We start from the raw sequence: 14,910 nt of genomic DNA on the forward strand, positions 1-14,910 counted from the left end.
ACCCTGACTTATGTATTTTTCATATGTGTCCCTTTTTAAAGCAGGAATATGGTCACCCTATCCATGAGAGACATCCATTCCATACTATTGGTGTAATACTGTTGAATAAGAAATATATAAGCAATATTACATAAGAGTTACTAAAAATGATTGGTTTAAAGTGCCATTATAGTAGAAAAATATATATGTTCTAATTCGTCATTTTAATTCTAGCAATCCTGCTGTGCAACTGCAACTACTGAATAGCTCACCGGCAGTTTCTGCTGACGAAACTTACTTTTAACTGTGTGTTTAATCCCTTTAGTGAAGTTAAACTAAGAGTTGCAGGGTTGCTAGAACTAAAATACATGATTTAACCAATTAAAGCATGTCATTTTTCTACTATATTGGCCCTTAAAGGAGCAATTCCAGATACTGTGTGGTGCTGGTAGCAGATAACCTTTGTATGCCCAAACCCCTCTGGCTGATAATCAGTGCAGTAGTAATACTTACCACACTGGAAATGTGCAATCTGTAAATTGGGCATTTACAGACATGGAAATATTGCGACACTACATAATGCTGTTTTCTCATAAGATATCTCATATGATCTAATGTTGCATACCATTCATACAATGTATAGTTCTTACAGACTTCTTACAACCCAACCCTTGGTAAATCAAAAAAAAAAAAAAAGCACAAAGGGAAAAAAAAAAAAACACATTCAGGTCAAACAAGGAAATATTAGATGTGAAATTAAGCTCATGATAACAATGAAAAATGTGAATGCAGCTAAACGTGTGCATGCAGGGAATTATCTGGTTAACTACTTTTTCCGCCTGCTAAAAACACAAACATATTTCTGTGTAGGATTTTGTTCTAATGTAGATCATATACTGTTAACCATTCAGTGAAAAATAAAGTCAGTTTGCTACTCATGCTTTTAGTTACTTCTCTTACCAAAATATTATAGCAAAAATGTGAACAATTTTTAAATACAGTGTATATATGTCTGTGTGTTTTTATAAGAATCTCTAACATTTGCTCTGCAGTCCTACTAGTGGAACACAAAATGCCAATGCTGCTCTTAGGTGCAAATTTGGACACAGTAGCTTTACTTTAAATGAAAAATGCATATAATACTTCTATGTGAACAATGGCCTATTCTTTTCAAGGACAGAAGGCAAAAATCAGAGTTCCCAGTTGTCCCCCATCTTGGGGGTAATCACAATTTTAGAGCACTGCTCTGCTGTCCCACCCACCTTATAAAAGTCCTGGTTAGAATAATAATAAGCAACTTATACATCGCTTTTCGCCAGGATGGACTCACTTTACACAAGGTGCATTTACAGTTTTTATTCCTGAACAGATTGTATAAACAGGTAGGTTTTTGAGTCTCTGTTTACAAATGTCCAGAGAAGTGTCTTATTTCACTGTGCTGGGCAGAGTGTTCCATAGAGATGGGGCAGAATGGCTAAAAGCTTGCAAATCACATTTTCTGTGAATTATTGGCACATTTAGCTTCTGTGCAAGTTGAAACTTAGGGCACAAGTAATTCTTCTAATTAACTTGGTCCCTGATCATTCAGAGCTGTAGTGTAGTAGGCCTATTTTGAATAGTATGCTCCATTTTATTGGCAGCCAGTGCAGGGAGTTGAGGATGGGTGTCACATGGCAACATTTTGACTGGCCAGTTAGCAGCCTTGATGCAACAATTTGTACCAACTGAAGGAGACTGAGTGGTTTTTCTGGGAGACCATAATAAAGACCATTGCAGTAGTCCAAATGTGATGTCCCAAAAGTATGGATGATTGTGGAAAGATATTTTGTAGGAACCAGGTGCTTGATCATGGCTATATTCTTTCAATGAAAGAATGAGGCTTGTACTGTGGCTGGTATATGAGGTTTTAGGGAAAGTTCATAGTCAAGAATTAAAGCGATAATAAACCCCAATTTTTTCTTTTATGATTCAGATAGAGCATGCAATTTTAAGCAACTTTCTAATTGAGTCTAGCTATCAATTTGTCTTCATTCTCTTGCTATCTTTATTTGAAAAAGCAGGAATCTAAGCTAAGGAGCCAGCCCATTTTTGGTTCAGAACCCTGGATAGCGCTTGCTGATTGATGGCTACATGTAGCCAATAATCAGCAAGCACAACCCAGGTGCTGAACCAAAAATGGGCCGGCTCCTAAGCTTACATTCTTGCTTTTCAAATAAAGATAGCAAGAGAATGAAGAAAATTTGATAATAGGAATAAATGAGAAAGTTGCTTAAAATTGCATGCTATATCTGAATCATGAAAGAAAAAAAATTGGGTTTAGTATCCCTTTAACATTCTTACTAGATTTGAGGTTTTTAGTTTTGATCCTCCACATTCTAGACCAATTTGTTGATCTTGTTGCAGATTAGTTATCATATTTCTATCCATCACAAGTACTTCTGTTTTGTTTGGGTTTTGATCAAACAACAGGTTATTCATCCATTCAAAGAGATCAGTAATACATGTATTCACTGTTTCTACTGCAACATTCGAGTTTGGCTTGAATGAGATCTATATTTGCATGTCATCTGCATAACAGTGGTAGCTAAGGCCATGCTGCCTTATGTTATCTCCCAATGGAAGCATGTATACTGCAAACAACATGGTAGATAAGATTAAACCCTTTGGGACCCCACACACCAAGGTGCAGAGGTGTATATTCCAGATGACACTCCTTAGGTTCTGTCAGACAGAAATTATTTGAACCATCTTAGGACTGTACCATTCAGCTAACAGACATTCTGCAAGCGATTTAGTAAAATGCAGCAAAGACGTCAAGGAGGATTATTATCGAACACTCACATCTGTCTTTTGCCATCAAGAGATAATTTAGTACCATACCACTGTAGTTTCAGTACTATGTCTTATCCTGAAACCTGACTGGAATAAGTCAGATATGGTTTGTTGACAGTCATGCTTCTAGTTGGAACAACTTTCTCAATGACTTTCCATAAGAAAAGAAAGGTTTTAGATAGGCCTGTAATCCTCAGTGCAATTGGGATCTAGAGAGGGCTTTTCAGGAGAGGTTGGAGAACTGCTTGTTTTAATAATGTTGGAAAGGCCACTGTCTGCCGAGAGTACTGAGTAACTTTGGTGAAGACTTGTGCAATGACGTCCAAACATCCAGTTAGAAGGCGTGTTAGGCTAGGATACAGGTTGCAAGTTGTGGTATGCAGCTTTTTTATTATTTGCATGATGTTGTTTTCATCAATGTGATCAAAGCTTGTCCAGTATGATGAGGAATTGTTTTAGGGTCTTCTAAGTCATGTGAGAGTGTTAGTTGATGATGGTAAGTTATAACGCATAACTGACACTGTGTTGGAATAGAAGACAGCAAACTCCTTACATTTTAGATGACTGAAGGATGAGATAATATTTATGCATGTTGGATTGCACAGTTTTTCAACTGTGCAAAAAAAAAAAAAGCTGGTCTATTTTTTGCTATTTTGAGAGAAAAAACCTGACTTTTTCTGTATGATTGATTCTTGGTATTTGTGTGCTCTACCAGTTTAAGTTTAGTCTCCACTGTCTGGGACTTCCTCCATCTCTGTTGAAGAGCATGCCCTGTCTTTTTCATCTCTCTGTTGGTACTGTCAAACCAGGAGTTTTATGATGGTAAGGGATAGAGTGCGTATTGGGGCAATAAAGTCCAGGGAATTCTTCACATTCATACTGTAGTTTTCTACCAACCAGAGAGTTGATGATATCACTGTTGGTTAACATGTATCTAAGATTAAGCTTAGACATGTGTAACTGTGTGGTTACACTCTTTAGTGGTCAAAAACTTGTCATCTCTACAGGAGCAGGGGTATTTGAGTGACTAGTTATAGAGAAGTTATTATAATGGTGGTCAGACCACATGCCTAGTTTATTATTAGGTTTGAGACTTTTAATTCAGTGGTAAATACAGGGTCTAGTAGTGTGTGACTGCTCTTGTGGGTAGCAGAAGGGACATCTTGGGTAAAACCCAGTAAATGCATCATGGAAAGTAAGTCATGTCCAAAAACTGTGAAATCTTATACATCCATGCATTGAAATTCCCCAGTAAAAGTCATCTGTGGTGTCCTAAAACGAATGCAGATAGCAGTTCTAGAAATTCATGAAAGAATTAATTTTACATCTCCTGGTGGGTGATAGATCAGGAGAATTTTAAGCACCATGCCACACATTCAAATGATGTTAGTTGCCCAACTGAAAAGGGCCTGAGGTTAAAGCTTGTTTTAAAACAGATTGATACACAACCCCCTTTTCTGCTCTGCCTTGGGCAGTGGATTATATCTCCATTAACTCAGGTATCTGTAATGCATTATAGGTCTGCTGTTTTAATAAGGTCATAGATAATGGCAGTTTTATTTCTTATAGAGCTTGCACTACGGAATACATTCTTAATGCAATAATCCAGGGGGTGAGACTGTTTGTTCTTTGTAATTAGTTTGATTGGGGTTTGGCTAAAAGTTAAAATGTTCACTTTTTAATTTGGAACTTTATCTAAATGTCTATTTTCCAATATGTGTTGTTGTAGTCTGTGGTGTAAGACATTTGCTTAAAGGGACACTGAACCCCATTTTTTTCTTTCATGATTCAGATAAAGCATACAATTTTAAGCAACTTTCTAAATTTACTCCTATTCTTAATTTTTCTTCGTTCTCTTGCTATCTTTATTTGAAAAAGAAGGCATCTAAGCTTTTTTTTTTTTTTGATCAGACTCTGGACAGCACTTTTTTTATTGGTGTGTGAATTTATCCACCAATCAGCAAGAACAACCCAGGCCAACATCTACACTTACATTCTTCCATTTCAAATAAAGATACCAAGAGAATGAAGAACATTTAATAATAGGAGTAAATTAGAAAGTTGCTTAAAATTGCATGCTCTATCTGAACCACAAAATAAAACATTTGGGTTCAGTGTCCCTTTAATTTCATCTTTGTTTGTACACTTCTGCAGCCTTTATGGGTTTTCTTCATAATGCCAAGATCCTTTAAAATGGATATTTGTGATGGTGTACGAACAGTTACACTGTGCCATGGATGGAAGTCATCACAGTTTACATTAACCATAGATAAGTTAAGCACAAAATAATTACACCACAGAAATAGATCTAGACATAATGGTGGATGTAGAAAACCTATGTAAAACAAACAAACAAACAAAACACTGCACTGTTACCCTGAAACCCTCACAACTTGGATTGGGACACAACCTTGTTGTACGACAAGCTTGACTGCATTTATAAACACACCTACTTGCGCCTATAGATTGTTAGATTGATACATATAATCTAATGTCTATCTAGCAGAGCTTTCCAAACTTTTCATGTTGGTGACACACTTTTTAGACCTACATAATTTCGCGACACAGTAATTAATTCAGTTGTACTAGCAAAAAGGAGGTTAAACTAACTTGTTTTAAAATATACGGACACATACATAAATTATATAATAATAATAATAATAATAATAATAATAATATGTATTTACAAGTAACAGTATGTATGTGGAAGAATTAAAAAAAAAGTTTAATAACACCTATAGCTACTTACTATTTTAATGGGATTTATGAGGTTGATGGAATAAACACAGTTTCTGAATATTTGGTGGAATATTAGATAAAGACACTCGCATTTCATCATCAAGCATTTTTAAGCTTCCACTTCCAAGCAGCAATGCACTACTGGGAGCTAGCTGCAAAAAAAACCCTCTGACTTCAGCGCAGCGTTTAAGCTGCCCCCCTCAGAGCTCTGCGAGTCTGACTGCCCACGCTGCAAACACACTGCTGTTCCACTCACTGACTACACATGCAGTCACGAGCCAATTAAGGAGACTACACGTGCAGTCAGGAACCAATGTGCCACCAAAGCCGCCAATGAGAATAGTTTCAGTTCCCACTGAGCTGCACCAATTGGTTAAGATGATCTGTTACCCACTAGGTATCAATCATGTGTCAACCATGTGATATGCATAACAGGCAAGCGGAAAGTCAGAAACCAAAAAAAAAAATTAAAAAAAAATTAAATTTAAAAAAAATTTGTGCTGAAGCAGGGACACACCTACACACTGCTGCCGACACACAGTTTGGAAAGCACTGATCTATAGGCTTACTTCATACTAGATCCCACTATATATCAGTGCTCATTTTAATATAGTGTAAGAAATATTATGGTACAGGGTTCTACGGTCTCTCCTGTACATTGATTACTGTTGTATGAAATCACACGGAAATTATACCACTTGGTGTGAACATCTTTAACAGTTTTCCATTACACCAAAAGCTAATTTACTTTTATCATCAAATTTGCTTTGTTCTCTTGTTACTCTTAGTTGAAGGCTAATACTAGGTAGGCTTATATGCCAATTTCTAAGCCCTTGAATGCCGCCTCTAATTTGAATGCATCTGACAGTTTTTCACAGCTTGAGGGTGTTAGTTCATGTGTTTCATATAGACAACATTGTGTTCATCCACGTGAAGTTAATTAGGAGTCAGCACTAATTGCCTGAAATGCAAGTCTGTCAAAAGATCTGAGATAAGGAGGTAGTCAGCAGAAGCTTAGATACAAGGTAATTACAGAGGTAAAAAGTATATTTCTATAACAGTGTTGGTTATGCAAAACTGGGGAATGGTAAATAAAGGGATTCTCTATCTTTTTAAACAAACATTTTTGGTGTTTACTATACCTTTAATTGAATCCTAAATTAAAGGATATGACAATTGACACAGAAATTGAGAACAAGCAGTGTTTGGTTTACCAGGTAAAGAAGCAACCAATAGCACTATGGTGATAAAAAGTAATATCTGTTTCAAGTTAGCAGACAAGTATTCATTTAATGGGCTTTATAATGATGGGCAGTATGTTTTATTGTTCCCTAGTCTGCTGTAAAGCTTAAAAAGAATAGTAAAGTGATTCAGTGTGTGTATGTGTACATTAATATATGCCAGGGTGCTAGTAAACAATAAATAAAAGTAACAAAAACTTGCACTCGCTGGTCTTCTTTTAAAAAACACACTTTACTGTGACGTTTCGGAGACAGAGTATCCCCTTCCTCAGATAGATAGATATATATATATATATATATATATATATATATATATATATGTCAAAGAAAGATGGTAGAAGCACTCCTGGTAAAGATCAAGGCCCAAACCGGCCCGTGGTGCCCCGGGTGCACTCCAAGGTACATACAAACCAGCAAAAGAAGGGAGTCACTCACAGGGTCTATCGGTAGCAAATCGTGTCTTTATTGACGTTTCAGGGTTACCCCCGTTTTCAAAATAGGCATATACAACAACAAATACTTAACCCCTATATACCCCTACTAATCACCAAACACCCGTCGGTAGATTGCGGCCACAACCGGAAGTGACACCGCATCACGCGACCAACACGTCACTGTGTTACCATGGCATCCGGTTGCCATGGTAACACAGTGACGTGTTGGTCGCGTGAAAACGGGAGTAACCCCAAAACGTCAATAAAGACACCATTTGCTACCGCAAGACCCTGTGAGTGACTCCCTTCTTTTGCTGGTGTATATATATATATATATATATATTTTATACAGGTGGCCCTCGTTTTACAACGGTTCAATTTACACCGTTTCAGAATAACAACCTTTTTTTTCCAGTCATGTGACTGCTATTGAAAAGCATTGAGAAGCAGTGCATTTTTTTAAAATAGCCAGTAGGTGGAGCTGTCCACTTGTGTTGCAGCAAAGCCAAGCAAGCTGAAATGAATCAGTTTAACCAGACCTGAGCTATCAAGCAGATTTCAAAGGAACAAGATCTTCCAGTCTATAAATCAGTCCAATTTGGAATACATAGAAAGAACTGTTTGCAGAAAAATGCAAGTGAAGTCTGTGTTGTGTGATTATTGTATTAGGTTTATAATTCTGTTTAGTAAATGTTTGTGTTCATTTAACTTAGTTTAATTATATATTTTGTGTTGTGTGCTTATTTTATTAGGTTTGTAATGCTGTTTAGGATTTAAAGTCTTCATTTCAAAGCTTTAAAAATAATGTATTAGGTGTTACAATTTTGAGAGGGGCCTGGAACCGATCTCCCTCACTTCCCATTGACTTACATTATAAACTGGGTTTCAATTTACAACGGTTTCAATTTACAACCATTCCTTCTGGAACCTAACCCCGGCGTAAACTGAGGGCTACCTGTATGTATGTATGTATGTATGTATGTATGTATGTATGTATACATATATATATACATATACACACACATACATATACACACACAAGTTAAAGTCATTTAGAAAGGCACTCCATATAAAAGATATAGCAGCCTCCAGGGTGCACTTCAAGAAATAATCCAATATGCATTCGTAGAAAAAAGGTACTCACTGGTTCAGTTAAGACTTAGCTTTTAATAAATATTTAAATTAAAAATGCATAACGTTTCGGAGGCATTCCACCTCCTTTTTCAAATGCATGATACAGACATTTTGGAATGTACAAAAAACAGTACTGCTTTTTGTACTTTCCAAAATGTCTGTATCATGCATTTGAAAAAGGAGGTGGAATGCCTCCGAAACGTTATGCATTTTTAATTTAAATATTTATTAAAAGCTAAGTCTTAACTGAACCAGTGAGTGCCTTTTTTCTACGAATATATATATATATATATATATATATATATATATATATATATATATATATATATATATATATAGGGCTGCAACAACTAATCGGTAAGATTTATCATAAAAATATTTGTCAAAGAATCTCATTATCAAGTAGGTGGTCAGCGATTAGTTGGTTAATTGCACAGCACCAGCTGCTTCAATCTGATGAACTCCTGCACATGGTATTGTGCAAACATTTTTTTTTTTTTTCTTCTATCAGATTAATCGGATGATTATTGTCCGACTAATCTGATAGAAAAAAGATTAAAAAAATAAATTCTATTTTTTTTGCACAATCTTAGTTGCAGTAGATCATCAGATTAAAGCAGCTGGTTCTGTGCAACTGACCAACTAATCGATAATGAGATTTGTTGACAACTATTTTTATGATCAAACTTACCAATTAGTTGTTGCAGCTATATATATATATATATATATATATATATATATATATATATATATATATATATATATATATATATATATATATATATATATATATACACACATATACATACACACACACTTCTCTTTATGTATGTGTGTATATATATATATATATATATTTTTTTTATTTATTTATACATACACACACACATATATACATATACACACACACACAAATCCTAAGTAAATTAGAGGAAACGTAAGAAAAATATATGTACACTGCATTGTTTTTCTACAATATGTAATTAATAATTTTGGTGGATTTAATTTTGTCCCTGTAGATAAATTCTTGATATTGCCAACACTGTTGCAAAATATACATTCCAATATATTTTCCTCAATAGATACTAAACTCCTGACATTAAGGTTCATTGATGATTGGGACCTGCAGACACAACTTTTCAACCAAAATAGCGGTTTAATGCTGATGACAGTAATATTTATTCAGTGTGAAAGACTTATTTATGCAACTACATTGGTCTCCTGTATGTTAGACAGATTTGAAAAACGTGGTCTTTTCAATATGTAATCTTGCTTACTTAGAATTGGCATAAACCTAGAATCTTGTGTGGTTCTAGACAGTATATATTAAATCCAGAGACAAAAAAACCTTTGACCATAAGGGTAAATATCAAGTCTGCAGGGGGGCACTGTTGGAGGAACTGTCCCTTCACAGGCTCCCCATTCACAGCAGAATTAAATTCAAAATTCTCACCCTGACCTACAAAGCCCTTACCAACGCAGCCCCCCCCCTACCTGTCTTCACTCATCAACAAATATACTCCAGCCCGCCCCCTAAGATCCAACAATGACCTGCTCCTTGCATCTTCTACCATCACCTCCTCGCATGCTAGACTACAGGACTTCTCTCGTGCAGCACCAACCATCTGGAATGCACATACTCCAGTTGTCAGACTTTCCCCTAACCTTTTCTCCTTTAAACGCTTCCTAAAGACCTTTTTGTTCAGGGAAGCCTATCTCCAAATCAGTAACAAATGTATTCCACTTGCCTAATAGCACCAGGTATATCCCTGAATGGGAAGGAAATCCATTGTCTCTTATATGCAGATGACCTGCTCACCCTGTCCCCCACAGCAGTGGGTTTGCAAGAAAAACTAGACATACTGCAGACATACTGTAAGTCATGGGCAATGGAAGTGAATATAGAAAAAAACTAAAAAGTCATGATTTTCCAGAAAAAGCCCAAAAATCTCCAGCAAAAACTCAAATTCCTATTGTTCTCTAAAGAGGTAGAGTACTCATTAAATTATACCTATCTTGGGCTTACGCTGAGTGCATCAGGAAGCGTTAAACTGGCCATCAAAACAAGAAAATGCCCTTAGAGCCTTCCATGCAATCAAGAAGCCGCTAGCCAGTCTAAACCCTCCTACAGAACTGTTACTTAAGGTATTTGAAAAGCACCAATGTACCAATCCTGCTGTATGTGAGGTCTGGGGCCCAACACTGACCCAGAACTACTGAGAATGGGACAAAACTCTCACAGAAATTGCACATCTCCAATTCTGTAAATATGCACTGCAGGTACACAAAAGTGCCCCTAACAATGGGTGCAGAGCAGAGCTGGGAAGATTCCCATTGCTGCTACCAATGCAAAAAAGGGTGTACAAATTCTGGTGTCACCTCACAAATAGTGACACAAATACACTTTACCACCAAGCACTCTGTGACCCAGCATCAAAAGCATTTAGAGAATATATAACAGACCTGCAAAACCACATCAGTGAAAGCACAGCCCGCGAGAGAGTGTCACCAAACACCTTACAAACAGCTCTGAAGGAGAGGTGCACTGGGAGGAACAGATAGGACAACAGAACAAGCTGGAGTGTTACAGGTCTCTACAAATAGAGTACAAGCTAGCTGAGTATCTCACATATATCACCAATCCAAAGCACAGACAGATACTCACTATATACAGAATCTCTGACCACCAGCAGGAAATAGAGACTGGCAGATATCAGACAAAATGGAGACCCAGGGCAGCCAGACAATGTGCACAGTGTGACAGTGGGGACATAGAGACTGAAGCACACTTCCTTGTGTACTGTACAAGATACAAACTCTTAAGGGATAAATAGTTCCCAAAAATAATGAAAGAAATAACAGATGTCTGAACAAGAAAAACTATGTGTACTCTTAGGAGAAAAAAACAAAGCTACAAGGATAGTAGCAAAATATGTAGCAGACTGTCACATGACCAGAACCCCCAATCAGATTAAATGAACTGTTATATTTACCCACTATACTCCTACTTTATTAATTGCTAATGATCCGTTTTATTGTAACATATTACTTTGGCAACACATGTAATAACATCATGCTAACAAAGTATTCTTGACTTGAATAGATGCCCTCATCTAACTCCACACTAACATCATTCCCACCTTTCCAGTCCCCACCTACTGTTTCTCACCCTCCTACCCATCTAGATTGTAAATTCCCAAGGGAACAGAGCCCTCAATTCCACCTGTATTTGTTTGTTAAACTTTGTCTGGTGTCTTTTATATTGTATTGTACTGTAAATGTATCTTTGTACCCATGGACAGCGCTGCGGAATCTGTTGGCAAGAGAAAGAAAGAGAAGAGAAAAAAGAAGAAAAAAAGAAAGAGTAAAAGAGAAAAAAGAGAGAGAGATTATATATGTATTATTTTAATATCTTGTCTCTTTTTTTTTCCATGTTTTTAGAGCACTGTTGACTGGACATAAAAAACTATAACCTTGCAAATTAAGGACAACTAAAGCTGCCACCAGAAGGAATATAGAAGATACAGATATATATCACAACCTTAGATGTTCCTGTAATATTTATACCCCAGTGTCATTGAAGCTGCCAAGTTACACTATACAGATTTGATTTAGTGTCAGCCTGCAGTACAAGTGGTCTGCCCTGTAATGATGAGGGCTTGTGATCCTGTTATTTGCTTACATGACATTAGTTAGATTGCATGCTGGATTAACACAGATGGGTATCTTTGGAAACTGTCTATATGAAAACAGAAGCTGCCTCATTAACGGCTTTCTGAAGACGTTTTTATGTCCATCACAAGGGCCATAAAACATCACAGGGTGTGACAAGCTGACAATTACTGTCACACTGATGTTGGCAGGGACGCTGTGTCACTGAGCACTAAATTCCAGACTTTCCTTCCTCTCATTGTGTCTGACAATCAAAAGAGCTGCGGGAACATGTTTATGTGTATAAAGAATGCACAGTGGGGGAGTAGTATATTATTGCATAGTAAATGCTGGCAATCGAGTGGTTTCAGTGCCTGCCTTAAGGCATTCAATAGCTGTGAACTGCTCACAAGGTGAAGCTAGAAAATAACGCAATTTCATCAACGATGTATCACAAATAACAACAGAATCCCTCCCTGGTATAGGGAAAAGAGCAGAACACCACAAACTCTAACAGCTCCGCATACAACAACTGATTACAGCTCGTGGTGTAGAGAGCGGAACCTGGAGCACAACACAGAGCAGAACGCGCAGATTGTGCCCATTACAGCCTGTAGTGAAATGTACAGCACAGAGCTATTATCTATTACATAGGACTGCTCAGTAATAGAGCGCACGGTACAAGCTCTAAATAACACCCGGTGTAACAGGAACCCAAATACAGAGTCAGACCCAGGTTACAAGCAGATACAGCCCCAGGTGTATTACTCACAGATCTCGTCCTCGCACAGCTGTACGGTTTCCATCCCGGAGCCCGACTCAGGGCAAGTTCATCATCTCAGGTATCCCTTGCTAGACTAGGTTAGGGCAGAGTCGCCCTGTGGAGGGAGGGGCGAGTGTCAGTGCGCAGGAGCCGGTGTGTGACATCACGGGGAGGGCTGGGATCAATCCATCCATTAGTTACTAGTAATACCAGTATGTCTATTTACTGGAACTAGTGCCAACAGCTATGTTTGACACACAAGGAGTTAAAACCTCATATTAGTTTGCCTCTAAAGAAATAAAATAAAATGCAATAAATAGGAATGTGGTCACCTGATGTCTTATGAGGAGTTGTTCTTTATGATTCCGCTGATTCTCACAGTTGTTATTCCAGTTGTCTTAATGTAATTGACTAAAACTGGCTGTGTGCCTATTATATATCTCACTGAAGATTTGGATTCCAGCACATAACTGCAGTTGATTGTACAGTACTCACAATGGTAACTTAAATAATAATTTCATATGGAACAGTATCCAACTATCAAACACATAATATTCGTTCAATTTACAGACTATAGGGCTGACAAAATAAATAAAGCTTTAAAAAAACAAACCTTTGAAGGGACACGAAACTCAAAGTTAAACTTTAATGATTGAGATAGATAGAGCAAGCCATTTAAAAAAAAAAAGGCTTTCCAATATGCTTTATCAAATTGTAATTATTCTCTTGGTATTCTTTGTTGAAGAGCATACCTAGGTATGCCCAAGAAAGTACACTTGTCTGGCACACTATCAGTAGTGTTTCCTTAAAGGGAGAGTATACTGTAAAATTGTTTTTCCCTTAATGTATTTCCAATGACTTGTTAAACCAGCTGCAGAGCATATAATGTATGAGAAATTGCATTTTCAGGTTAATTTGTGTATATGAAATAGCTGGTTTTGTGCTTTGAAACCACAGCCTAATATAATGTGTTGAGCTTGCAGGTAAAATTATATTTCATTATGTTATCACTTTGTGTACACACAGTTGCTTCCTTATCTTAAATTTGTCTGTAAACCAAAGCCAAAATTTACAATGTAAAATAAATTGTTGCAAAACTGATGCCATAAAGTGCTGCAGACATGTGCATGGGCCGATCAAGCTGTGCTCTCCAGTAACAGAAGCCAACAGAACAAAGTCAATTTCATAACACAAATTGCTTCCTCTCTCTGATTATGAAAGTTTAATTTTGAGTTTCATGTCCCTTTAACTAATATTTTTCAAGCAAAAAAATGTAAATAGTATTTTTTTTATATTAATGGCAGAGCTTTCTGCCCCTCTGGTTAACATAAAAAAGAAAAGAGCATGTGGTTGCCCAACAACAGCCCCAAAACTTTGCCAGTATGCACTTTCCATTGCCACCAATACATTGTTGTGTTTGTGCTGAGCTTTTTTTAAAGGGACATTCCAGCCAAAATTGGAAAACACATGGTAGCATTTCGGTATTGAATAGAAGCCCTTTTGTCATATACATGTGTCATGAGATGCAGGACATATGCAGGACACAGCAATGATGGTACAACTCTATTTTATTACAGAGCATAACAATACACATCCAGACAGGTTGATTGTACTAAACTAACTGCGACACAGACACCGGACCTAAGCCCCGCCCACATGCTAGTGACATCACATCCTGCTATCATCACATCTTCCCCTTTTTCAAAGACAAAGCATACATTCACATATATTAACTAACAAGGTACACCAACAGGGTATACAACAACATTTTGTTTTAGAACATTATAAAAACAGATAGATTAGAAAACATGAACAAATAAATTACATCCTGACTTGGACATCGGGGTAGACTACCCTAGTCCACAGTGACCATGGGATTATTCTGCCCATACTTCCGGTCACTGTTCTAGCTAAAGTCAGTCCCTGTATCGGGCCGGAAGCCTCACCACTCTTCCGCTTGATGTAACTTTGCATGAACTGTCCTCTGATACAGAAGATGGTGAACAAGAGTCTGCTGGAGGCAAAGATATATCCCCGCTATGATCTTGCTGAGGGGAAGGCACCTCTCTTAGAACAGGGGATCCCACCGGCGGTGGTATTGAGGTATCCGGTTCCAGACTCTCAGGTACAGGCTGAA

The 14,910-nt window shown here is 37.2% G+C and overlaps 1 protein-coding gene across 1 annotated transcript in view; it reads right to left on the minus strand.

Moving 5' to 3' along the window:
• The window catches only part of ANKDD1A (ankyrin repeat and death domain containing 1A), an 86,885-nt gene extending 73,988 nt beyond the window's left edge, over positions 1 to 12,897 (minus strand). Inside the window, exon 1 of the mRNA XM_053717586.1 lies at positions 12,783 to 12,897. Coding sequence (XP_053573561.1) covers positions 12,783 to 12,816 — 34 coding nt within the window. The 5' untranslated portion in view covers positions 12,817 to 12,897. The remainder of the gene's footprint in view (positions 1 to 12,782) is intronic.
• Between the last annotated feature and the right edge of the window lie 2,013 nt (positions 12,898 to 14,910).

The sequence above is a fragment of the Bombina bombina genome, chromosome 6 (assembly GCF_027579735.1).
Source record: "Bombina bombina isolate aBomBom1 chromosome 6, aBomBom1.pri, whole genome shotgun sequence".
In the NCBI taxonomy this organism is placed as follows: domain Eukaryota; kingdom Metazoa; phylum Chordata; class Amphibia; order Anura; family Bombinatoridae; genus Bombina; species Bombina bombina.